Source organism: Nicotiana tomentosiformis, chromosome 10 (genome assembly GCF_000390325.3).
Source record: "Nicotiana tomentosiformis chromosome 10, ASM39032v3, whole genome shotgun sequence".
In the NCBI taxonomy this organism is placed as follows: Eukaryota; Viridiplantae; Streptophyta; class Magnoliopsida; order Solanales; family Solanaceae; genus Nicotiana; species Nicotiana tomentosiformis.
This window is the reverse complement of record NC_090821.1, coordinates 35,183,187-35,207,892: the sequence shown is the minus strand read 5'-3', so window position 1 is coordinate 35,207,892 and position 24,706 is coordinate 35,183,187. Positions and strand designations below refer to the sequence as shown.

The following is a 24,706-nucleotide window of genomic DNA, read 5'->3' as shown; positions in this document are numbered from 1 at the left end:
AACTATCGGGTATAAAAATGAAAAGTAATTTTCTCCTTTGTACATATTTACAAGACAAAATGTAAATTCAGCATATTACAAGACTTGAGTTATTAACACGACCTAAAACAACAAAATCTGGGCAACACCTGCCCTATACTTCATCACCTAATTTCGGGTAAATAAAATACAAACCAGGTTTTGGTTTCTTCATAAGAGTTATAGATCTATGAAATATATTTTCAGAAAGTCTTAGATCACTTAACACGGAGCTCTATACAAAAAGATATGAAGAAAACATTAATAGCTGTCTAGTGTAAAAACGGGTTTAGTAACTTACCACAAAAGAGAGGAGCAACTTGAGCTTCATCAAGAACGAGTTTTGCTGGTCGGTTTAGTGGAAATTTATGATGGTTTTCATGGAGTTTTACAGGTGATAATAAGGAGAGAGAGATGGTGTTTTCTTAGGCATTAAGGACTGAAAATGAGATGAGGTTATGAAAAAGCATATCACAAAAGTAATATAAAAACTTTGGATAAATATGCAAAATGTAGCTGCCCAACCTACTAAATATCTTTAGATAAATACAAAAGGATGGAAGCCCAAAACCTTAGATATCTAATGTATTTAAAAATAATTCATCAAAATAATATTAAGTGTTACACATAGCAACACCATGAAACTTCTTTGTCAATATTAACACAACCTAAAGTAAGAAATTTTCATATATTGTAAATTTCACATTTAGGAAGTGTGAAGTAAAATATCTCCTCATTATAAAGATGCTCAATTGAGAATGTAAATATTTGTAAACATTTGGGGTGTTACAACTCTCTCCCCCTTAAACAAATTTCTTCCCTAAATTTACCTTGTACTAGTCTCGAAACAAATGTGGATATTGAACTTGCATATCCTCTTCTCGCTCCCAGGTAGCTTCTTCGCCAGAATGATTTTTCCAAAGAACTTTCACTAAGGGGATGCTCTTGTTTCTAATCTCCTTTAACTCACACACTAAGATTTGGATTGGTTCTTCTTCATATGTCAAATCAGAATTGACCTCAATAGATTCAATAGGAAGAACATGAGATGGATCTGAGCGGTATCTTCTAAGCATAGAAACATGGAAGACGTTGCGGATCTTTTCTAACTCTGGTAGAAGAGTTAGTTTATAAGCAACTGAGCCAACTCTCTCAAGCACTTCATAAGGTCAAATAAATCATGGACTAAGTTTACCTTTTTGGCCAAATCTCATAATCTTCCTCTATGGAGAAACCTTTTAAAATACCTTATCACCCACTTTATACTCAATTTCACGCCTCTTAAGATCAATATAAGACTTTTATCTGTCTGAGGCAATTTTTAAGCGATCCTTGATGAGTTTTACCTTATCTTCAGTTTGTTGAACAATCTAAGGACCCACCAATTTTCTTTCACCAACCTCGTTCCAACAAAGAGGCGTTCTGCATTTTTTCCCATACAAAGTTTCATAAGGAGGCATGCCTATACTTGATTGGTAGATATTATTGTAAGCACATTCTATCAGAGCTAAGTGTTTGTCCCAACTACCCTCAAACTCAATAATGGAGGCTCGAAGCATATCCTCCAAGATTTGTATTACCCTTTCAGACTGGCTGTCTGTTTGTTGATGGAAAACGGTACTAAAACTTAACTTGGAACCCAAAGCTTTTTGCAAGCTAGACCAGAATCTGGATGTAAACCATGGATCTCTGTCAGACACAATAGAAACAGGGATTCCATGCAGCTTCACAATCTCATTAATGTATAATTCTGCCAAACGTTCTAGTGAGTAGTCCATTCTGATTGCCAAGAAATGAGCACTCTTAGTTAGTCTATCTACAATGACCCGAATTGCATCATGATTCCTTTGAGTGCGTGAAAAGTCCATCGTTATCCTTTCTTATTTCCACTCAGGTATTGACAAGGGTTGCAGTAGACCAGCTGGGACTTGATATTCAACTTTTATTTGTTGACATACCAAGCATTTAGAAATGAACTCTATAATGTCTTTCTTTATACCACTCCACCAGTAGTGCTCCTTGATGGTCTGATACATTTTAGTACCTCCAGGATGCATTGCATAAGGTGAACTATGTGCTTCAATCAAGATCTGCTTACACAATTCATCATCATTAGGAACACACAACCTATTTTTATAAAATAAGGTATCATTTTTCTTCAATGTAAAATCTGATTCTCTTCCATTTTGGACTTCTTCAACTCGTTTCCCAAGCTTCTCATCTAACTTCTGTGCTTCTTGGACCTGCTCAAGTAAGACTGGCTTGACTTGAAAATTAGCAATGATAGAACCATTAGAATTAAATGAAAGACAAGCATTCATGACTCTTAATTCAAGAAGCAAGGGCAACAGACTTAGAGTTAAACTTGCAAGGGAATCGCGACTCAACACATCTGCAACCACATTGGCTTTACCAGGATGATAATCAATCATGCAATCATAATATTTGATGAGTTCAAGCCATCTACATTGTTTCAAGTTTAACTCTTTTTGTGTAGCCAAGTATTTCAAACTCTTGTGATCAGTAAGTATATAACACTTCTCCCCGTACAAGTAGTGCCTCCAAATTTTTAAGGCAAAAACAATGGCAGCAAGTTCAAGATCGTGAGTGGGATAATTCAACTCATGTGATTTTAAATTTGGGGAGGCATACACAATTACTTTCCCTTTTTGCATCAAAACACAACCCAAGCCACGGTGAGATGCATTACTGTATACCACATAATCTTTCCTTTCAGTTAGCAAAGAAAGTATTGGAGCTTGTGTCAACAAGGATTTGAGCTTTTCAAATCTCTCTTGACACTTGTCATCTCACATAAATTTGGCATCTTTCCCCAAAAGTTTGGTCAAAGGAGAAGCTATAATATAGAAACCCTTCGCGAACCTCCTATAGTATCCTTCTAAACCCAAGAAACTTCTGATCTCAATTAGAGTTTTAGGAGGTTTCCAAACAATAATAGCTTGAATCTTACTAGGATCAACCTTCACACCTTCAGCTGATACAGTATGCCCCAAAAATGCCACTTCACTCAACCAAAATTCACATTTGGAAAGCTTCGCATAGAGTTGCCTCTCTTTCAGAATTTGCATGAAAATTCAGAGATGCTTATCATGATCTTCTCTATTCTTGGAATAGACTAAAACGCCATCAATAAAGACCACTACAAATTGATCAAGGTAAGGCTTGAATACACGGTTCATTAGATCCATAAATGCAGTAGGAGCATTTGTCAAACCAAATGGCATTACCAAAAATTCATAATGGCCATACTTGGTCCTAAAAGTAGTTTTAGGAATAGGAATATCTTGCTCCCTCATGCGCAACTGATAATATCCAGACCTCAAGTCAATTTTTAAGAACAAGCTGGAACCCTTCAGTTGGTCAAAAAAGTTATCGATTCTAGGCAGTGGGTATTTGTTCTTGATTGTTACCTTGTTCAGTCGGTAATCAATGCAAAGCCTAAGAGTGCCATCTTTCTTTTTCACAAAAAAAACAGGAGCTCCCCAAGGTGAAATACTGGGACAGATAAAACCTTTCTCAACAAGTTCTTGCAATTGAGCCTTCAACTTTTTTAATTCAACTGAAGCCATTCTATAAGGAGCTATAGAAATAGGAGTAGTTCCAGGGACAAGCTCTATAGGAAATTCAATCTCCCTTTTGGGAGGCAACCTAGGAAGATCATCAGGAAATACACCAGGAAAGTCGCATATGGTGGGTATGTCCTTAAGACTTGGACTCCCCAATTGTGTATCGACTATATGAGCAAGATAGGCATCGCAACCTTGACAAATCATCTTCCTTGTCAAGACCGCAGAGATAATATTAGATGTCAATGATCTTTCTTCTTGAACTACTATGTGTGAATATCCATGAGTTCTAAAAGTCACCTGCTTCAACCTACAATCAACCAATACATGGTACCTATGGAGCCAATCCATACCAACAATAACATCATAGTCTTGGAAGGGCATTTCAATCAAGTCTGCAGGGAAGACCAGATTTTGAATCATGAATGGACAATCTCGGTAAATCCTGTTAACAACAGCCTGATGACCTAACGGACTCGTGACCAGCACATCAAAGTCAAGTCTCACAGATTTAACAGTATCAGGAAATGCAAGTGATGAGCAAACATAAGAGTGCGAAGATCCAGGATCAAATAATGTAACAACAAATATGCCAAATAAGTGAAATTTACCAACAACCACGTCCGGGCCATCTTGGTTATTCCTCTGTCTCATAACATAGACTAGTGCAGTAGATCTCAATCCACTAACCTGATTAGCTCCACCCGAACCCGCTGCTTGCACATTTCTAGGTCTTGCGCTGCTATTAGCTTGAGAATGAGTAGTGACAGGCTTTTGAACTGAGCCCTCTTTATGTGTATAAGAAAGAGGATTAAGATTAGGACAATCCTTCACTTTATGATCTAGACTTCCACAATTAAAACAAGCACCAGAAGCTCTTCTGTAGGCACCATAATGATTCTTCCCGCACTATGCACAAGTAGGTGTATAAGTTTTGCCTTGGACATAACTTGGAGTACTAGCAGTAGAGAAATTTGGCTTATTTTGCTTATGATATGATGACTTCTGTGCACTTTCAGTCTTGGAATAGTCAAACTTTTCTTTCTTGGATGGACCGCCATAATCTGAATTACCCTTGCTAAACCTGTTTTCTCTCCTACTAGCTTCTTCCTTTTCAATTCTTTTCCAAGTAAGAGCAGCTGAAATTAACTTGGAAAAATCCTCAAGTTGCAAGATTGCCATATACTTTCGAATGTAACCATTCAAACCTTCTTCAGATCTTGTGCACTTGTCTCTTTCACCATTAATAATACCTCCAGCATAGCGAGAGAGCCTTAGAAATTTTTGTTGATACCATGCAATAGACATACTCCCTTGTCTTAAATTCAGAAACTCTTTTTTCTTAGCATCACAATAGACGCGGGGGGGGGGGGGGATATTTCACACGAAATGCTTTCACAATGTCATCCCAAGTCAGCACCGGAGGTTTTGCTTTTGCATTTGGCACACTTACCCACCAATCATAGGTATCTTTTTGTAAAAGAGAGATAGCATACTTAAATTTGGAAGCATTAGTACACTCTAGTTGTTCAAAGACCCTCTCCATGCGCTCGATCTATTGTTCAGCTACCGTGGGATCAATAGTGCCTTCAAATTCAACTCCACCCATTTTCTTCATCTTCTCAAAATTCATTTCACTAGGTTCTGACATTGTTCCAGCCAAGTGACGAAAGAACTCAACCATCTGCTGAAATGGAGGAGTCATAATAGGAGTACTATAACCCATTGCTCTTGGATTATTGCCCACTTCATTTTCACTAACACTATGATGATTTAGGTTAGGCAAGGGTACCTCATCTCCCTCTTGGAGGTGAGGTGGAGCATTATAATGGGCCTGACTTTCATCAACGGATTCAATAGCTCTATTCGAAGAAGAGGCCATATTAAAATTCCTATAAAAGATAAGATCACATTGTATTAGGGACATGTGCATGATGCATATGCACAAGGAATACAACAAATTACATTAAACAAGTATGTAATAATTTATAATCTCAAAGTCATTTTCAACAAAGAAAATAACAAAACATATTAAGTACGATCACAACAAAAATCCTAGAATCACAAACCTAGGCTCTGATACCAAAACTTGTAGCAACCCCTTTGGGAGGGTGCTACTTATGAAACAAATCTAATTTACAACTTACAACATTAAGAAGATATTAATTTTAAAAAAAATATTCAGAATAATTTAGTAGCGGAAATAGGCCTATGCGATGAGGTCCAAAGTGCAATATTTTTATTTTTGAAAATACTCTTTTTAATTTTTTTTTATGATATACAATGTCAAAATATCAACATAAGGTGATATAACCCTTCTTAAATAATCAACACGTTAAATCAACCTCCTAACAAAATTATACTTTCATTCAACATCATGCAAGTTTGTATTGTACATAAATTTCAAACTATCGGGTATAAAAAAAATCTAGTTTTTTTCTTTGTACATATTTACAAGACAAAGTCTAAATTCAGCATATTACAAGACTTGAGTTATTAACACATCCTAAAATAGTAAAATCTGGGCAGCACCTACCATGTACTTCATCACCTATGTTCGGATAAATAAAAGATAAACCAGGTTTTGGATCCTTCATAAGAGTTATAGATCTATGAAATAGCTTTCCATAAAGTCTTAGATCACTTAAAACGGAGCTATATACAAAGAGATATGAAGAAAATACTAATAGTTGTCTAGTGTAAAAATGGGTTTAGTAACTTACCATAAAAGAGAGGAGCAACTTGAGCTTCACCAAAAACGAGTTTTGCTGGTTGGTTTAGTAGAAATTCATGATGGTTTTCATGGAGTTTTTCATGTGATAAGAAGGAGAGAGAGATGGGGTTTTCTTTGGCATTAAAGACTGAAAATAAGATGAGGTTATGAAAAAGCATGTCACAAAAGTAATATAAAAACTTTGGATAAATATGAAAAATGCGGCTGCCCAACGTACTAAATATCTTTAGATAAATACAAAAGGGTGGCAGCCCAAAACCGTAGATATCTAATGTATTTAAAAATAATTCATTAAAATAATATTAAATGTTACACATAACAATACCATGGAACTTCTTTGTCAATATTAACACAAACTAAAGTAAGGAATTTTTATATATTATAAATTTCGCGTTTAGGAAGTGCGAAGTAAAATATCTCCTCTTTATAAAGATGCTCAATCGAGAATACAAATATTAGTAAAATTTTGGGGGGTTACACGAGTTGTCTGCTCGGGTAAGCCAGGTCTAGAACAACACAACCAAGGATTCAAAGCTAGAATAACATAGCCTCATGCCGGATCCATAGTGAGAATATTTATTTGCATCACGTGCATTTGACTTTGGGGACTCAACAGAGGGGTTGGATCCGTCTAGGACAGGTGTACCCAAATTAAAAGATCACCCTGATGCATTTTACGTGTTACTTGTGCATTTGTTCGTTTCGGCTTGCATGTTGACCGGCTTCTAGAGTAGGGAAAGAAAATTAAGAAAAAAACCAAGAGGGAGGTAGGAGAGAAAAAAATATTTCCCGGTTCTGAAAAATCCAGGTATGAAAAATAAAGAAACTCTGCCGAAATTTTGAAAACAAAAAAGAGGAAAATAAAAGTTATTTCAAAATGAGCCAATGTTTTCCAAAGTCATATTTTTCCTGTTGTGTCAAAACAGACCGAACTATGCAGGTCTGATTCTCACCGGATGTGAGATACGTAGACAAACCTTCATCGCGTCCGGCCCCAATTTTCAAAAAATCTAAAAATATTTTTCCTTTCCTTAATTCCTTCTTAGAATTCTTTCCTTAGAAAATCCAAAAAATAATAATTAATTTAAATTCAAAAATATTTCTTTTTCTAGAAGCTTTCATGGTCCGAGTTTTATAAAAAGTTAAAAAAAGAGTTAGTTTATTTACTCAATTCCTGATTTTTCTGAACTATGTAATGATCTGATTCATGCGGCGTTATGATACGTAAGCATTCTCCATCGAATTCGATCATAGCCATTAAATAAACCGAGTGAAAAAAGAAGAAGAAAGAAAAATAAAGAAAAGAGTGGCAAAAATAACAAAGAAAAACGAAGAGCGAAAAACAACCCAAAAAAAGAAAAGAAAGAAAGCAAGAGTGAAAAATCCAAAAAGAGAACTCTTTGTCTAATTTGAAAAAGAAAACACGAAAAGTTTCCGTGAATATGCTGTCAAACAATGCGAACAAGCCGCCAGGGTAAAGCCTCCAATAGACGAAGCAGAAATGGTTACGGTTTTCCTACAGGCCCAAGAGGCGGACTACTTCCAGAACATGATGTCTGCTATAAGTAATCCGTTCGCCGAGGCTATCAAAATTGGGGAGATGGTCAAAAATAATTTAAAAACGGGCCAAATCTTGAGACATGCTGCCTTTAAGGCAACATCACAGACCGTTCGGAATGGTTCAGGGGGTTTAATGAACATAAGCAGGAGGTAAGAGGGAGCCATGATGGCTTCGAGCTCGAGGGGGGCCCGTAGGTCATTTAACCAATTATATATACTTCCTAAGATCCCACAACACTATTATCCCCATCAAGATGCTGCTTATGCCGTGGCACCACCTCCCTATGCGGTAATGAACGTGCAACCTTACAGACGACCACAACATTATACACAAAACCGAGCTCCACCTCCTAGAAATTCCCATCCCTACCAAGCTCCATATAATCCCCAACCAAATATTCCCCAATACAATCCTTGCCCAAGAGAGCCGTGAATCATATTCAAGTTTGTTTCAAAAGCTAATCGGGCTAGGTCTGCTGCAGCCAGTGGCCCCGTACCGGCCAAACCCCGAGTCCCCCTCGCATCAAGCTGATGCTAGATGTGAATACCACTCTAGAGCAGTGTGACATGATACAGAGGACTGCTGGACCCTCAAAAGGGCTGTTGAAGACTTGACGATCCACCATTGAAAGCCACATTAACTATTATCGCGGCAGAAGAGAAACCTAAAAACGAGTGGCAAACCTGAAAAGTTCTTTGTTAGATGGGAGTCTCGGTAGCCGGTCTTGCTGTCTTTTCTGCGTACGAATTATTTCAGGGTGTAATCTGGATGTTTTACTTCACTGCTTTTCTTTCTGATGTAAACTCTTCTATATTAAATAAAAGTTTCAAATAAATGAAATTAATATTTTATCGTTAACAAATGTCTCTTTTCTTAATATTTTCACCTTTCTTATTCTCTTTTCAGTTCTGTTAATGTAGATTTTAATAACATGACATGCTTGCGGACTTCATGCTCAGATCCTAAAACACTGTCAGACCTCGAAATAATGAATCAAGAAGCAGAATATGTTGAAAATAAGGCTTGTGAGAAAATAAATAAAGAATTGGAACAGTAGGCCTAAGCCAAGTCCCAATGAAATCGGAAGAAGTTGAAATTCCCTCTCTTCGCATCATTGTTGAAGCCGAGATTGAGGATAATGATTGGTCAAGAACCGATTGGAACAATTGACACTGATTGATGAAAAATGATTGGCCGCAGTTTTCTACAGGCAGTTGTACCAACAAAGAACGGCCCGTGTCTACAATAAGAAAGTGCGGCCCAGGAAATTTGAAATAGGACAACTCATTCTGAGACGTATCCTCCCACCTCATGAAGAAGCTAAAAGAAAATTGGCTCTGGATTGGAAAGGTCCATAGATTGTAACGCGATTACTGCAAAAGAGAGCATTGTACCTGGGAAGCATCGAAGGAAATGCCCTTGAAACAACTGTCAACGCGGATGTAGTCAAAAGGTACTATGTTTTACCCTCTATGTATTATTAATGTTCTCTAATTGGGATGATGAAGGCTTTCATTCTCGCTATTCAAACACTATCAACCCTTTGCTAACCCTTTTGAACTGGTTACCTTTCTTTGATTACACTCTTAGAATCTGAAGATGCTATAAAAAAAAGAAACAAGAAATAAAAAAGAGAAGAAAAACAAAACAAAGAAGACAAAAAAAGAGAGAAAGAATAAGAAAAAGAAAACAAAACAAAAATCCAAACAAGTTCATTGAACTGCGTTTGACTTGATTCCGAAAGGATACGTAGACAGCCTCTCTCTGGGGTTCAGTCATACTAAAACAAAAATCCACATTCCTCCCAAAAGTGAAACTGGGGCAAATCTTACAATGGTTCAACGATAGTTTCGCCTGAAAGGTTCTAAAGTTATAATTCAATCCAAATCCTTTTTACCCAAATTATTTTCAAGTCCTTCCGATCAATCAACGAGAATATTCAAGAATTGAAGGATACAATCACTTGGATCTGATATAACCAAATGAGAGAAATAAAATGAGAGAGTCTTGTTTGTGAAAATCCTCACGGATACCGTAAGGCGATGGTAAGTAGAGAAATTAAAAATGACAGAGTCCTTTTAGTGAAAACACACAAAGAGCACTATAAGGCGATGGTGAGAAGAGAAATGAGAGAGGTCAGTTGGTGAAAACCCGCAGAGGGCGCCACTAATTGAAAAAGAGGATCCTCACAGCCATTGGCACCAACACAATCCTGGGCAAAGTTTCTCGGTTTCGAGGCAAAAGTTGTGATGAATTTGTGAGAGTCGAACGATTCACACTGATCAGGCATCCAGTCCAAAAGACATGTCATGTTCATTGAAGTCCGTAGGTATTCCAGATAAGTCCTTCTTTCCGTTCCCCGAAAAGGACAACTCTCGTTTAAACTCATTTTTCATTCAATTATTTGTTTTTTTTTTTAATCGTTTTCGGTCTAACTTTGTTCCAAAAAACTAAGGCAAAGAAGAGATAGCAAGACTGATTTACAGGGTTCTCGTTTGATACACTAATATGCAAAAATGACACCCAGCCTTGGCAGGGGCATCAAGTCGACCCCGACTGGCCATGGTAGTCGATACTTCAAAATCAAAAAACTCTTGGAAGGAGAAAATCAAATTGAAGTGCCTATAAGGGTAAAATGATGTTGAAAAGGTTAAGTCCCAAGTGGCTAACCGCCTTGGCAAAAGCCAAAGGTTCCCCAATGCTCTTAAGCTAAAATTGGAAGAAGGAAGTAAAAGTCCTACACAGGCAAAATAAAGTTCAAAAAGGTTAAGTCCCACGCGACCAACCGTCATGGCAAAGTTTTGGGAAAATCCAAGGGTTCTCTAGGGCCAGAAGTGCAATCGGTATTCAGGAAACAACCAGTTGCAAGTGAAAGTATCATCAAAGAAACTGGCCAATATCAAGTGACTGAAACACTTAAGGCCGCAAAACCAACCACCGTTTCAAATTAACAATTGTTCTTTGTTTGAAAAACAGAAAACATGTACAATCCAAAAGCAACCTTGCAAGAAGCAGGTGCAACCAAAAAGAAACTGCGCGAAGGCTAGAAACAACTTTGCATCAACAACTCCAAAAGGGAAGTCTCCTCCAAAAATTTTTCCCGCATTTACTCGTTCTCTAAATTGAAAAAAAAAATGAATGATGAAAAAAGAAAGAAAAAACAAAGTTCAAAATCATGGTAGTATAGGCTACACCACTCCCTAGCTGGATTTTCCAACATAGGGTCTAGACATAGGGTCTCCACTCCCTAGTTTGTTTTTCAACATAGGGTCTCCACTCCCTAGTTGACGTTATTATAGACATAGGGTCTCCACTCCCTAGTCTCTTTTCCAACATAGGGTCTCCACTCCCTAGTTGATGTTATTATAGATATAGGGTCTCCACTCCCTAGTCTCTTTTCCAACATAGGGTCTCCACTCCCTAGTTGACGTTATTTCAGACATAGAATCTCCACTCCCTAGTCTCTTTTCTAATATTGGGTCTCCACTCCCTAGTTAATTTTATTTTAGACATAGGGTCTCCACACCCTAGTCTCTTTTCCAACATAGGGTCTTCACTCCCTACTTGACATTATTTCAGACATAGGGTCTCCACTCCTTAGTCACTTTTCCAACATAGGGTCTCTACTCCCTAGTCACTTTTCCAACATAGAGTCTCCACTCCCTAGTTGATGTTATTTTAGACATAGGGTCTCCACTCCCTAGTTGATGTTATTTTAGACATAGGGTCTCCACTCCCTAGTCTCTTTTCCAACATAGGGTTTCTACTCCCTAGTTGATTTTATTTTAGACATAGTGTCTCCACTCTCTAGTCTTCTTTTCCAACATAGGGTCTCCACACCCTAGTTGACGTTATTTTAGACATAGGGTCTCCACTCCCTAGTCTCATTTTCTAACATAGGGTCTCTATATCCTAGTTGATTTTACTTTAGATATAGGATCTCCACTCCCTAGTCTTCTTTTCCAACATAGGTTCTCCACTCCCTAGTTGGCGTTATTTTAGACATAGGTTCTCCACTTTCTAGTCTCCGTTTCCAACATAGGGTCTCCACTCCCTAGTTAATTTTATTTTAGACATAGAGTCTCCACTCCCTAGTCTCTCTTTCCAACATAGGGTCTCCACTCTCTAGTTGACGTTTATTTTAGACGTAGGGTCTCCACTCCCTAGTCTTCCTTTTCCAACATAGGGTCTCCACTTCCTAGTTGATTTTATTTTAGAAATAGGGTCTCCACTTCCTAGTCTCCTTTCTAACATAGGGTCTCCACTCCCTAGTTAATGTTATTTTAGACATAGGGTCCCCACTCCCTAGTCTTCTCTCCAACATTAGGGTCTCTAATCCCTAGTTAATCTGATCTTAAATGCAGGGTATACCACTCCCTGATATCTTTGCTAAATATAGGGTACATCATTCCCTCATCGCATTTCCCCAACATAAGGTATACCAATACTTAGTTGAGGCACCATTTAAACAATCAGGGTACACCATTCCCAAAGAATCACGTTTTCCCAGGGTACACCAATCCAGACCTTTTATTGCTTTCAATAAATAAAGTAGTATAGAGTTTTGTTATAAATAATTCACAATATTTTCCTAATAAAAATTGGGACAGAAAAATTTCGTTCGTTTATTTGTTTTGGTGTCTGAACAGGTTTTACGTCGAGGCAAATGGTTCGAGATGACCAAAAGAAGAAGGATCAATTCTGAATAAAAGAAAAGAAAAAATAAGTGAATCCAAAATGCAGAAGGAAATGAAAAAATGTGGACTGCTCAAGACATGACTGAAGTCAGGAGCATTGCATTTTTCATTTTGATCTGAAAAGGCCTTAGAAGAATGAACTAACACCTGCAGCTAGCAAGCATCAAGGTTCAGATCAGAGTCTGTGTGAAGAACCTGTCAAGACTCTAGATCATATTTTCAAAGACTTATAAATAAGAATCTTGTAACTCATAGCTAATAGGCTTGTTTAGTTTTTTTTGATTTTGATTTTGATGTAATAACAGGACCACGGACCAGATCCTCGACGGAACCTCACTCGACTCTCGAACTCATCATTCCAGCATTCCATCATTCTCCTTGAACTACACGCGACCTTATTCCCTTATAACTCGGGATATGTAGGTTGTCCACAAGCAGGACTCGGTTGCACTCTTTTATCTTATTTCTTTCCATTTTAAATAATGGTTTGATCAAAAATTAGTCACACAGCTCACCTTGCCTTTGGCTGAAAACTCTTCATGTTTCCAAGCAAAGAGGGGCATGTTATGAGCATCTAATTTTTGACCATATTTAGTTTTTTCACCACTTTTTAGTATTTAAATATTTTTAAGTTTAATCTTGATATTTTAGCTTTTGTTTCACCCTTTTATAGGTTTTATTTGAGAAAATTAAAAACCATCAAAATGATTCACATTTTTAGAATATTAATTTTTTGTTCATTTGAAAAAGAAAAGAAAAACTCACAAAAAAAATATGTTCTCTTTTAAGAGATACTTTAGCTAATATTTTGTCCTTGTATTTTTCTTTACTTGGCTTAAAAAGAAAAGAATTTTAAAATAAAAAAATAAAAAGTACCAATCAGAAATGGCCAAGTTGCAAAAGATTCCCTGGCATTGCCAATTTCATTTTCGTGCCTCACGTTCTCTCACATAACATATTTTTTCTTTGGAGTGCATTGGAAAGAGAGAAAGATTCCTCCCAAGTAATATCCACTCACCTGCTCACATTTTTGGCACTATATTCACACCCTCACTCAGCTATATATCTACACACTCATCACACATTTAGGGAAAAACAGAGCACAAACAAAAAGGGGGTTGGGGAAAATCGCTGAAAAACGAGAGAGAAACGGGGGATTGGAAAGAAAAGAGGGATTTTTCCCTTCCTCATAGCAGCAATGAAAATCCACGACTTCTTCTTCACTATAGCGGCAGCTCACGAACTTTTCTTCCCAATGTGAAAATTAGCTCAAAAAGCCCCCTAAACCACCCTGTAAATTAGTCATAAAGCCACTAAAACACCACCCAAAACCCCCATACATCCTCTTCTTTTTCAGCCATGAACACCCCAAAAGCAACCCCCTAAAACTCCATTGAAACCAGCCGAGTAAAGCTCCAAAAATGAGCTGAAAACTTTCGATAAACCAGCCTCTAAATCACCTCGAAACAGCCTAAACAACAGTCCAAAATTCCAGCCAAAATACAGCCAAAACACTGCTGAAAAACACCCCCAAAACATGATCAAAACAGTCCCCAAAACTCAGTAAAACCAGTGAAATCCAGCCCCAAAATTCAGCTGAAACAGTCCCGAAAATCAGCTCCGAAAATAGCCCTCAAGTCCAGCAAAAACAGTTTAAAAAATGTCCTCACCTCGGCCCAAATAACGCAAAGAAAATCCAGAAAAATACACCAAATTGGCCATAAAAATACCTCAGAATAGTCTTTTTTTTCCCCACCTAAAACAGTGATGTTTTGCTGGGTTCAAGGTTTCCAGTCAATGGCGAGTTTCTGTCCGAGTACTCTGTTTGTGTCCTGGATGCCGCTTTCCCATCGGTCTCGGCGTTGAAGTTTGGTTTCACGTGTCAGAGTTTGTTTTGTCCTTTTTCTCAAATTGCAAAGAAATCAATAGAGGTCCAATCTCTTATCTTCATTCTCTGTTATTGATCTATCTGTGCGTCGATTTTTCTTTAGATGCTGGTTCGAATTTATTTATTTATTTTGATTAGATAAAGATTATTGCTTGAAATATCCTGCTGCATATTTGCTTAAATTAACCATGTATTGCTTAGGTGATAATTTTGTTGGTTTTATGTTCTGATCTATTAGTTTATGGTTGAGGCGTTCCCTCAAGAATTCGCTCTTTGAGCCAAAAATCTGATTTTTACTCTTCCGTGTGTGCCACGAATTATTTATTTGCTTAATGGAAACAAGTGGATCAATATTACTAGAGAGGCACAAGTTAGATTATATCTTTATATAAGAGTGTTTATTTATTGGGGTGGAACTCAATTATAGACTTCCGAGTGTGCCTAGTTTGCTACATTGAGTTTGAGAGTTGTTTAAATAATCTAATGTGTTTAGTGAGCTTGTGGAGTTTAATTGTTATTTTACTAATGGTGTGCATTAGAAGGAATCTGGGTTTAGATATAAGTTAATCCATTTTTTTTATTTAGTAAAAAATGTTAAATACTATATTTTCCCACAACTATTCCATAACCTATGTCCTTCACAATAATCTAGAAGTAGAAAAAATAATTCAAATGCGCTAGTTGCTTTAGGCGCGATTAATTAATAAATCATCGTGACTATGGGTACGGTTCACGTGGCATGGTCATGATATGTAAATCCCAATTCAAGTGCGCGTTTACGTGACTTGACTCCAATTTAAAATAATAATAAAATAAATATGTTGTAAATTGCGGGTACGTTTCACGTGACGTGATTTGCAATGTGTATAAAAATAACAAGTGCGCGACATCGTGACTTGTTCAAATAAATTCCATAAATACTAAAAATGGCTAAAAATAAAAGCGGTTACAATTTAATTAAAAGCGGTAAAAGATAAAATGCACAATATGCTTTTAGATATGTAATAATTCAGATAATTAAGCCAAGTATTAATTGTTAAGCGACAGTGCTAAAACCACGGAACTCGAGAGTTCCTCACACCTTCTTCCGGGTTAACATAATTCCTTACTCGGTCTTCTGTGTTTGCGGAGCATAAATAGAGTCAATGTCTTCGATTTAGGATTTTAAAATAAACCGGTGACTTGGGACACCATAATAAATATTCCAAGTAGCAACTCTAGTTAAATAAATAATCTCATTTCGAATAATGTCACTTTAATTGGAAAAACTCCCCTATTCTTCGGAAAAAAAGAGGTGTGACACTCAACAAGTATCATAACTAACCTCGGCAAGGTAAAAGAAGCAAGAATTATAAATGATACTTGCTATAACCTATACAGTTTCATCAATTCAACAAGTACAGAAAAATAATTGATCAAGTCATAAAGCACAGAAAGAACCATATGTGTGTGCACAATTACTCAAGTTCTCTGCTCAGTCAGTGATACAACATATAAAGAGGATATGAAAATAAGTCAGGTAATTAACCACGCAAATTGTAAGTAAAGATGAAATGCAAAATCCAAAGATAACACTGGCAAGATTTTCCTCAATATTTCCATATCCGTACCAAACCACTTATCAGTTTCTTCAAATCCGCATGTACACCATCAAGAAGGCACATGAGAGGGTGACCCTAGGGGGATGGATCTATATCAACATGTTGTACGGATAACTCACGTGCTAATAATATCAACTGCAAGGACAACTCCCATGCTGCATGGATAATTCATGTGCCAATAATATCAATATCTGGATCCGCATAGATAACTCATGTGCTGCATGAACAACTAATGTGCTGATAATACCAATCGCACGGACAACTCATGTGCCAATAATCACAATTCGCCCGGCTTGATCACAGACTACCAGTCCAAATCATAACACACAAAAAGCAAATATACAATAATACATGTACAAGATCAATGATTATCGAGTTTCATACTCCTAGATTGGTATAAATAACATGCTATGGTGTAGGCATGTGCAATGTGTGCTATCACACCTAGAACAGACAATTTCATCATGATATAGCAGTTTATCAGGTTCACTTGAGAGAATAACCTTAACGTAATCTCTAATGTGGTTATAAATAGCTCACATATGGGTACAAATAGGAGAAACATCACAACATGAAGCTTAGCAATCAATTCAAGGCATATCATAGCCTAAGCACTAGCCCGAGTATGGGCTCAACCCCATACATATACGCCACACATAGCATGTAGCTATCACAAATAACTCAGGCAACCAGTGCCTCAACCTAGTTTAGGTAAGATACTTACCTCAAGCAAGCCGAATCACTCCTCTAACAAGCCCTTCCCGCGTGTATCAACCTCCAGACGGCTCAAATCTAGCCAAAATAACTTAATACCATTAATAATAGCCATAAAAAATAATTCCAAATGATAAAGTTAACGACTTGAATCAAATATGCAATGTCAACCCAAAAAGTCAACCCCAGACCCGCACCCCAGAACCCGACTAGATTCACAAATTCCGAATACCCATTCAATTCAAGACCAACCAAACTAATTTCATCCAATTCCATCGACAAATTGACCCTCAAACCATCAAATATCACTCTCCAACAACATAGTCTAAAATCCCCAATTTCACTTCTAATTCACATAAACTAAGTGTAATAATCAATGAGTAATCAATATCTAACATCAAAGTGATTAAACTTAACTTACCTCTTTAATTGTAGTAAAAAGTCTCCCAAAAATCACCTTAGACCGAGTTTCACAAATCCAAAATGAGAAGAATGGCCAAAACCCTTGTTTTAACATCTACCCAGTGATTCTCGTACCTCCGGCTCACTTAACCGGACCTGCGGTCCTGCTTCTGCGGAACAGTGGCCGCATCTGCAGCTTCCTCCAAAAGCTGACCCTCCGCTTTTGAGGAACAGTGGCGACCCGGCCAGTTGTTATGTCTATCTACGGTCCGCTTCCCCTTGTTATACTTCACACATGTGCATTTGTGGTTTTATGACTTGCGGGGTTGGTTAGTTTCGTTTCGGGAAGATTTTGGGTTCATTTGGACCCTTTGGTTCTTGGTTTAGAAGCCTGAGTTGAAAATGTTAACCAGTGTTTGACTTTTGAAAAAAGACCCATAACGGTGTTTTGATGGCTCTGATAGGTTCGTATCGTGATTTTGGACTTGTGCGTATATCCGAAATCGAATTCGGATCTCCCTAGGTTGATTTGACTTATTTTGCCGAAAGTTGACAATTTGAGGCTTAGAAGTTTTCCCAAGTTTGACCGTAGGCTAACTTTTTAGTTATTGGTTTTGAAATTTGATTTTGCGACTTAGAATAAGTCTGTTTTGCTATTTGGAAATTGTCTGCAAACTTTGGTGTTAATCGGAGTTGGTTTGATAGGATTCAGATGCTTGGTTCCAATTCTAGAGGTTCTTGAACTTTTCTTTGAAATTCATGCATTTTGATGTATGATATTTTTAGACTTGTGTGGATGTTTGGTTTGGAGCCTCGAGGGCTCGGTTGAGTTTCAGACATATTTTGAAAAGGTTTGGACTCAAATACAGATTTGCAACTGCGAACATGACGGGGGGATTCAGATATCGAAATTATGATACCTGGTTCGCATTTGCGATAAATAGGTCGCATTTGCAAGGAGGGCAGACTTCGCAAATGCGAAGTCTGTGTTGCAATTGCGACATCTCCTGGGTTTGTCAGCAGCCGCAAATGCAAGACTTTCTTCGCAATTGTGAGGGTTCATAATTACGAACCCAGAGTCACAATTACGACATCTGCAACTGAACAAAACGGCTGGAAGTCAGGATTTTATCTCATTTTCTCTCATTTTAGAACCCTAGACTCGCTAGGAGGCGACTTGGAGAGGGGATTTTAATCTACAATCATTTGGTTAGTGATTCTAATCAATTTGAAACTATATTTCATGATTATATATTTGATTTAACATCAAATTTATGAGAAGCAAAGAGGATTTTTGGGGATTTTTACCAAAGTTTTGAAAAATAAAACATTTGGGTTTTGAGAGTCGATTTGGACTCGGATTTGAAAACAAAATACATGTATGTACTCGTGGAGTTATGGGTGGTAGGGATCTACCCTTGGACCCGGGTTTTGACTAGGTGGGCTCGGGGTTGACTTTTGGGGAATTGTGTAAAGATCATAGCTTTATTAATCGTAATTGGTTTCTCTTGCATTGTTTAATATTATTAAATCATTTTTGTTATATTTGAGTCGTGCAGACGTAAATTTTAGGGGAAAAGCTATTTTGAGGGTTGATTTATCCTAGTAAAGGAAAATATCTTGCCTAACTTTGTGGGGGGAACTACCCCTTTAGATTTGGGTTAATTGTGTTATTTGAATTATATGAAAGACGTGTACACGAGGTGATGAGTGTGTACACGGGATTATATGTGGTATTTTGACAGGTCTAAACTCTTAGGATCTTTCATGCATTTAATTGATATTGTCATATCATATTATATCTTCCATTGTTAAATTACTCTTATATGCTTTACTTGATGTTGTTAACACATGTTTTATCTTTTGTTGTCAAACATGCTCTTATATTTCTTAATTGATATTGTTACCTCTCTTATTGTCATGTTATCTCTTTTATTATCGAGTTATTCTTATTGGTGTTGTTATTACATGATGTCTTGTTGCGTTGAGTCATTCTCATGCATTTAGATGTAGTTACCATTTCATATTATCTCTTTCATTGTTAAGCTTATGCTATGTATTTGAATTGGAAATTGTCATTTCGTGGAAACATTTTGAGTTATTGAGGTTGAAGTCGTGAAAAGCTATTAACACATTGAGGTTGAAGTTGTTGGTTGTTAAAATAACTTTCCTTGTTGACTATTTCTCATTCATTTTGTTAATTTGAGATTCTTGTAGACATTGTGGTTCAGCCATGAGCTATATGTTGTGGTAACATTTGGTATTGTGAATTTGGTAAGTTGTGGTATATGGGAACATGTGGTACGAGTTGATATTGTGTTGTGTTGTGATATTGTGAATAAGGATAGGGTTAATGTGCATGCAGCGATATAAAGTGAGATTTATATGCGTGTTGCTAGTAAGGGAATTACTTGAAGCCACATGGCGACATAAGAGGGCTAAAGCGCGTGTAGCTATTTCGTGAAAATATTTTCAAAAATATCTAAATGTAAGGTTCACGCGGCGATATAAGAAAAGGTTGTGATTGTGATTTGTGAAATGAGGTTATGAGGTATGATACATCGGTTGTGATTCTTGTTGTATATTGTATGTTAAAAAAGCTTGTTGGTTGGACAATTCTCGTTGTTTTCTTCATTGTCTTACTTGTATTTGTCCGTATTTGATCACTTGTTGTTCTCCTCATGTGTTCACTTCTTGTTGCTTTTACCGCCTTAAATTTCGTCATTAGCCTACATTATTGTACTGCTTTATTTTCATTTATTTCCTCACTTTCCATTATTAGACTATACTATGCTCTGTTCAGTTTTCTTATGCTAGTAGGTGTCTTGACCTGGCCTCATCACTACTCTATCGAGGTTAGGCTTGATACTTACTAGGTACCGTTGTGGTGTACTCATGTTACATTTCTGCATATTTTTGTGCAGATCTAGGTACATCTGCTCGTGTCGGACACTAGTGATCGTACAATTATATCTGGATACTTCAAGGTATACCTTCTCGACGCTCGTAGGCCTCAGAGTCACCTTCTGTTATTACTTTACTATTGTTCATCCTATTATCGGACAATGTTGTATTAGAGGTTTTAGTACATTCTCTAAAGCTTATGACTCGGTTCTACCGATTTTGGGGATTTTGTTACTGATTTTCTGTTTTGGAGTTATTATGAGCTTTATAGGTTTATTTTGTTATCTTGGTTTGTTATTTCTGTTAAGCTATCGATGAATGTCAGGCTTACCTAGTCTTAGAGTCTAGGTGCCATTGGTAGTTATGAGACCAGCGTTGATCTATTTCTACTCAATATGGTAGACTTTGATGCGATCTTGGGTATGGACTGGTTGTCTCCCTATCATGCTATTTTGGACTGTCACGCCAAGACCGTGGCATTGGCTATGCCAAGTTTCCCATTGTTGGAGTGGAGGGGTACATTGGATTATATTCCGGCGGGGTTGTGTCCTTTCTTAAGGCACGATGAATGGTTGAGAAGGGGTTTGAGGCATATATAGCCTTTGTGAGGGACGTTAGTGCTGATATGTTTACCGTTAAGTCAGTTCTAGTAGTGAGATTTTTTAGATGTATTTCCAACAGACATTTGGGGCATGCCGCCCAATAGGAATATCGATTTTGGTATTGACCTAGTGCCGTGCACTCATCCCCTTTCTATTCCACCATATCGTATGGCACCGGTGGAGTTGAAGAGTTAAAGAAGCAACTAGAAGAGTTTCTTGATAAGGATTTCGTCCGACCAAGTGTCTCGCCTTATGGTGCTCCATTTGTTTGTGAAGAAGAAGGATGGTACTATGAGGATGTGTATCGATTATAGGTAGCTGGAGAAAGTTACAGTCAAGAACAGGTACACACTACTGCACATTGATGACTTGTTTGACTAGCTTCAAGGTGCTGGAGTGTTATCGAAGATTGATTTGAGGTTAAGATATCATCAGTTGAAGATTCGGGATTCAGACATTCTGAAGATTGCTTTCAGGACTCGATATAGCCACTATGAGTTTCTAGTGTATCGATTATAGGCAGCTGTTTACCAACACCCCAGTAGCATTTATGCACATGATAAACAGTGTATTCCAGTCATATCTTGATTCATTCTCCATCGTATTCAATGATGACATCTTGGTATATTCCTGCATCTCTGAGTAGCATTTGAGGATCGTGCTCCAAACCTTGAGGGATAAGAAGTTATATGCAAAATTTCTCAAAGTGTGACTTTTAGCTTGATTTGGTGGTGTTTTTGGGTCACGTGGTATCTAGTGAGGGGATTAAGATAGATCCAAAGAAGATTGAGGAAGTTCAAAGTTTTCCTAGACCGTCTTCTGCTACTGAGATTCAGAGTTTTCTTGGTTTGGTCAGGTATTATCGATATTTTGTAGAGGGTTTCTCGTCCATTGCTGCTGCTTTGGCTCGATTGACCTAGAAGGGTATTCCTTTCAGATGGTCTAAGGAGTGTAAGGCGAGCTTTCAAAAGCTCAAGACTGTATTGACTACATCCCCAGTATTGGTGTTGTCTACAGGTTTGGGGTCTTACACTATGTATTGTGATGCATCGCGTATTGGGCTTGGTGCGGTGTTGATGCAAGACAGTAGGGTGATTGACTACGCATCCCGGCAGTTGAAGGTTCATGAGAAGAATTATCATGTGCATGACTTAGATCTAGCAACCATTGTTCACGCATTGAAGATTTGGAGTCACTATCTGTACGGCATTCCATGTGACGTCTATACCAACCATCGGAGTCTCCGGCATCTGTTCAAGAAGAAGGACCTTAATTTGCAGCAACGGAGATGGTTAGAGTTGCTTAAAGACTATGATATCACCATACTATATTATTCCGGGAAGGCCAATGTAGTGGCCAATGCATTGAGTAGGAAGGTGGAGTGTATGGGCAGTTTGGCATATTCACCGGCAACAGAGACGCCACTAGCCATAGATGTTAAGGCCTTGTTAATCAGTTTGTGAGATTAGACGTTTCGGAGCCTAGATGAGTTCTTGCTTGCGTGGTTTCTCGATCCTATTTATATGAGTGCATCAGGGCGCGTTAGTAAGATGACCCCCATTTTCTTGTCCTTAAGGATACGGTATATCACGGCGATGCCAAGGAGGTTTTTATCGGTAATAATGGGGTGTTGTGGATGCAGGTCTGGATATGTGTACCCAATGTAGATGGGTTGTGTGAGTTTATCCTTGAGGAAGCCCACTGTTTGCAGTATTCCATACATCCGGGTGCTATGAAAATGTATCGGGATTTGAGGCAACACTATTGGTAGAGAAGAATGAAGAAAGATATAGTGGGGTATGTAGCTTGTTCTTGAACTGTCAGCAGGTAAAGTACGAGCATCAGAGGCTTGGCAATTTGCTTTAGAGACTTGAGATTCCCGAGTAGAAGCTGGAGCGTATTATCATGGATTTCATTGTTGGGCTCCCACGGACTTTGAAGAATTTTGACGCAATGTGGGTTATTGTTGATAGGCTGATCAATTCGGCACATTTTATTCTAGTGGTGACTACCTATTCTTCAGAGAAGCTGGCTCAGATCTATATCCACGAGATTGTTCGTCTCCATGGTGTGCCGGTATCCACAATCTCCGATCGAGGCACTCTATTTACATCGTATTTCTGGAGAGCTGTGCAGCATGAGTTGGGCACGCGGGTCAAGTTGAGTATAACATTTCATCCCCATAAGGACGGGCAGTCCGAGCATACCATTCAGATCTTGGAGGATATGCTACGTGCTTATGTTATGGATTTCGAGGGTTCATAGGATCAGTTTATACCGCTTGCAAAGTTTGCCTACAACAACAATTACTAATCGAGTATTCAGATGGCTCATTGTGAGGCCTTATATGGGAGGCGGTGCCGTTATTTAGTTGGTTGGTTTGAGCAGGGTGAGGTTAAGTTGTTGGGCACTGATTTGGTTTGGGATGCCTTGGAGAAAGGCAAATTGATTTAGGATCGACTTCGTACAGCACAGTCTAGACAGAAGAGTTATGTTGATCGGAGGGCCCGTGATGTATCATTTATGGTGGAAGAGAGGGTTTTGCTTCCGGTTTCACCCATGAAGGGGTGATGAGGTTCAGGAAGAAGGGAAAGTTGAGCCCTAAGTATATTGGTCCTTTTGAGATCCTTAAGAGAGTTGGTGAGGTGGCTTACAGACTTGCATTGCCACCTAGCTTGTCAGCAGTTCACCCGGTGTTCCATGTTTCCATGCTCCGGAAGTCTTATGGTGATCCATCATATGTATTAGATTTCAGCTCAGTCCAATTGGACAAGGATTTGGCTTATGCTGAGGAGCCAGTGGCTATCTTGGATAGGCAAGTCCGGAAGTTGAGATCAAAGAACATTGCTTCATTGAAGGTTCGATGGAGGGGTCATCCGGTCGAGAAGGCGATTTGCAAAACCGAGCATGACGTGTGGAGTTGTTATCCTCACCTTTTCGTCACTTCAGTTATGTCTCTATGCACGTTCGAGGATGAACGTTTCTCATAAGAGGGGAAGAATGTGATGACCTGACCAGTCGTTATGTGTATTTGTACCGCACTTCCTCCTTTGATTCTTCACACATGTGTATTAGTGGTTTTATGACTTGCGGGGTTGGTTAGTTTCGTTCCGGAAAGGTTTTGGATTGATTTGGACCCTTTGGTTCTTGGTTTAGAAGCCTAAGTTGAAAATATTGATCAATATTTGAATTTTGTGAAAACGATCTCGGAATGGTATTTTGATGGATCCGATAGATTTGTATCATGATTTTGTACTTGTATGTATGCCTGGAATTAAATTTGGATGTCCCTAGGTTGAGGCTTATAAGTGATTTCGTCACTTCAGTTATGGCAATTTGAGGCTTATAAGTTTTCCCAAGTTTGACCATAGGTTGAATTTTTGGCTATCAGCTTCAAATTTTGGTTTTGGTACTTGAAATAGGTCCGTTTTGCTATTTTGAACTTGTACGCAAAATTTTGTGTCAATCGGAGTTGGTTTGATAGGATTCAGACGTTTGGTTGTAATTCTAGAGGTTCTTTAACTTTTCTTTAAAATTCCTGTGCTTTGATGTCTGATTCGTAGTTCTAGATGTTGTTTTTGGGTTTTTATCACGCGAGCAAGTGCGCATGATATTTTTAGACTTGTGTGGATGTTTGGTTTGGAACTTCGAGAGCTCGGGTGAGTTTCAGACGTGTTTCAGAAAGGTTTGGACTCAAATACAGGTTACTGGTGTGCTGGTGCTACAGTGTCGCAATTGCGAGCACCAGCTTTGCAATTAAGAACATTACAAGGGGGACTCAAATATCGCAATTGCGATACCTTGTTCGCATTTGCGAAGATTATGCTTCGATGGGTTAGTTCGCATTTGCGATAAATAGGTCGCATTTGCAAGGAGGGCAGACTTCGCATTTGCGAAGTCTGTGTTGCAATTGCGACATCTCCTGGGTTTGTCAGCAGCCGCAAATGCGAGACTTTCTTCACAATTGCAAGGGTTCACAATTACGAACCCAGAGTCAC

General features: G+C 38.1%; 1 protein-coding gene and 1 long non-coding RNA gene across 2 annotated transcripts; one reads left to right on the top strand and one right to left on the bottom strand.

The window, feature by feature from the left end:
* Window positions 1-3,113: 3,113 nt before the first annotated feature.
* Window positions 3,114-4,913, bottom strand: LOC138899998 (uncharacterized). Its single transcript, XM_070186698.1, has 2 exons — window positions 4,544-4,913; window positions 3,114-4,447 (listed from the first exon to the last, which is right to left on the bottom strand). The coding sequence occupies exons 1-2, from the start codon at window positions 4,911-4,913 to the stop codon at window positions 3,114-3,116; spliced, it is 1,704 nt and encodes a 567-aa protein (XP_070042799.1).
* An 8,633-nt stretch (window positions 4,914-13,546) lies between these two features.
* LOC104112258 (uncharacterized) lies at window positions 13,547-20,390 on the top strand. Its single transcript, XR_689935.4, has 2 exons — window positions 13,547-14,528; window positions 20,127-20,390. It is a non-coding gene; the product is annotated as an uncharacterized lncRNA (long non-coding RNA).
* Window positions 20,391-24,706: the final 4,316 nt, after the last annotated feature.

Excerpts from the sequence above, each read along its gene's own strand:
- LOC138899998 (XM_070186698.1), bottom strand. The coding sequence starts at position 4,913 with ATGTCTATTGCATGGTATCAACAAAAATTTCTAAGGCTCTCTCGCTAT. Across the intron at positions 4,448-4,543 it reads TACTCCAAGTTATGTCCAAG|ATCATAAAGTGAAGGATTGT; the intron begins GCAAAACTTATA and ends GTGGAAGTCTAG.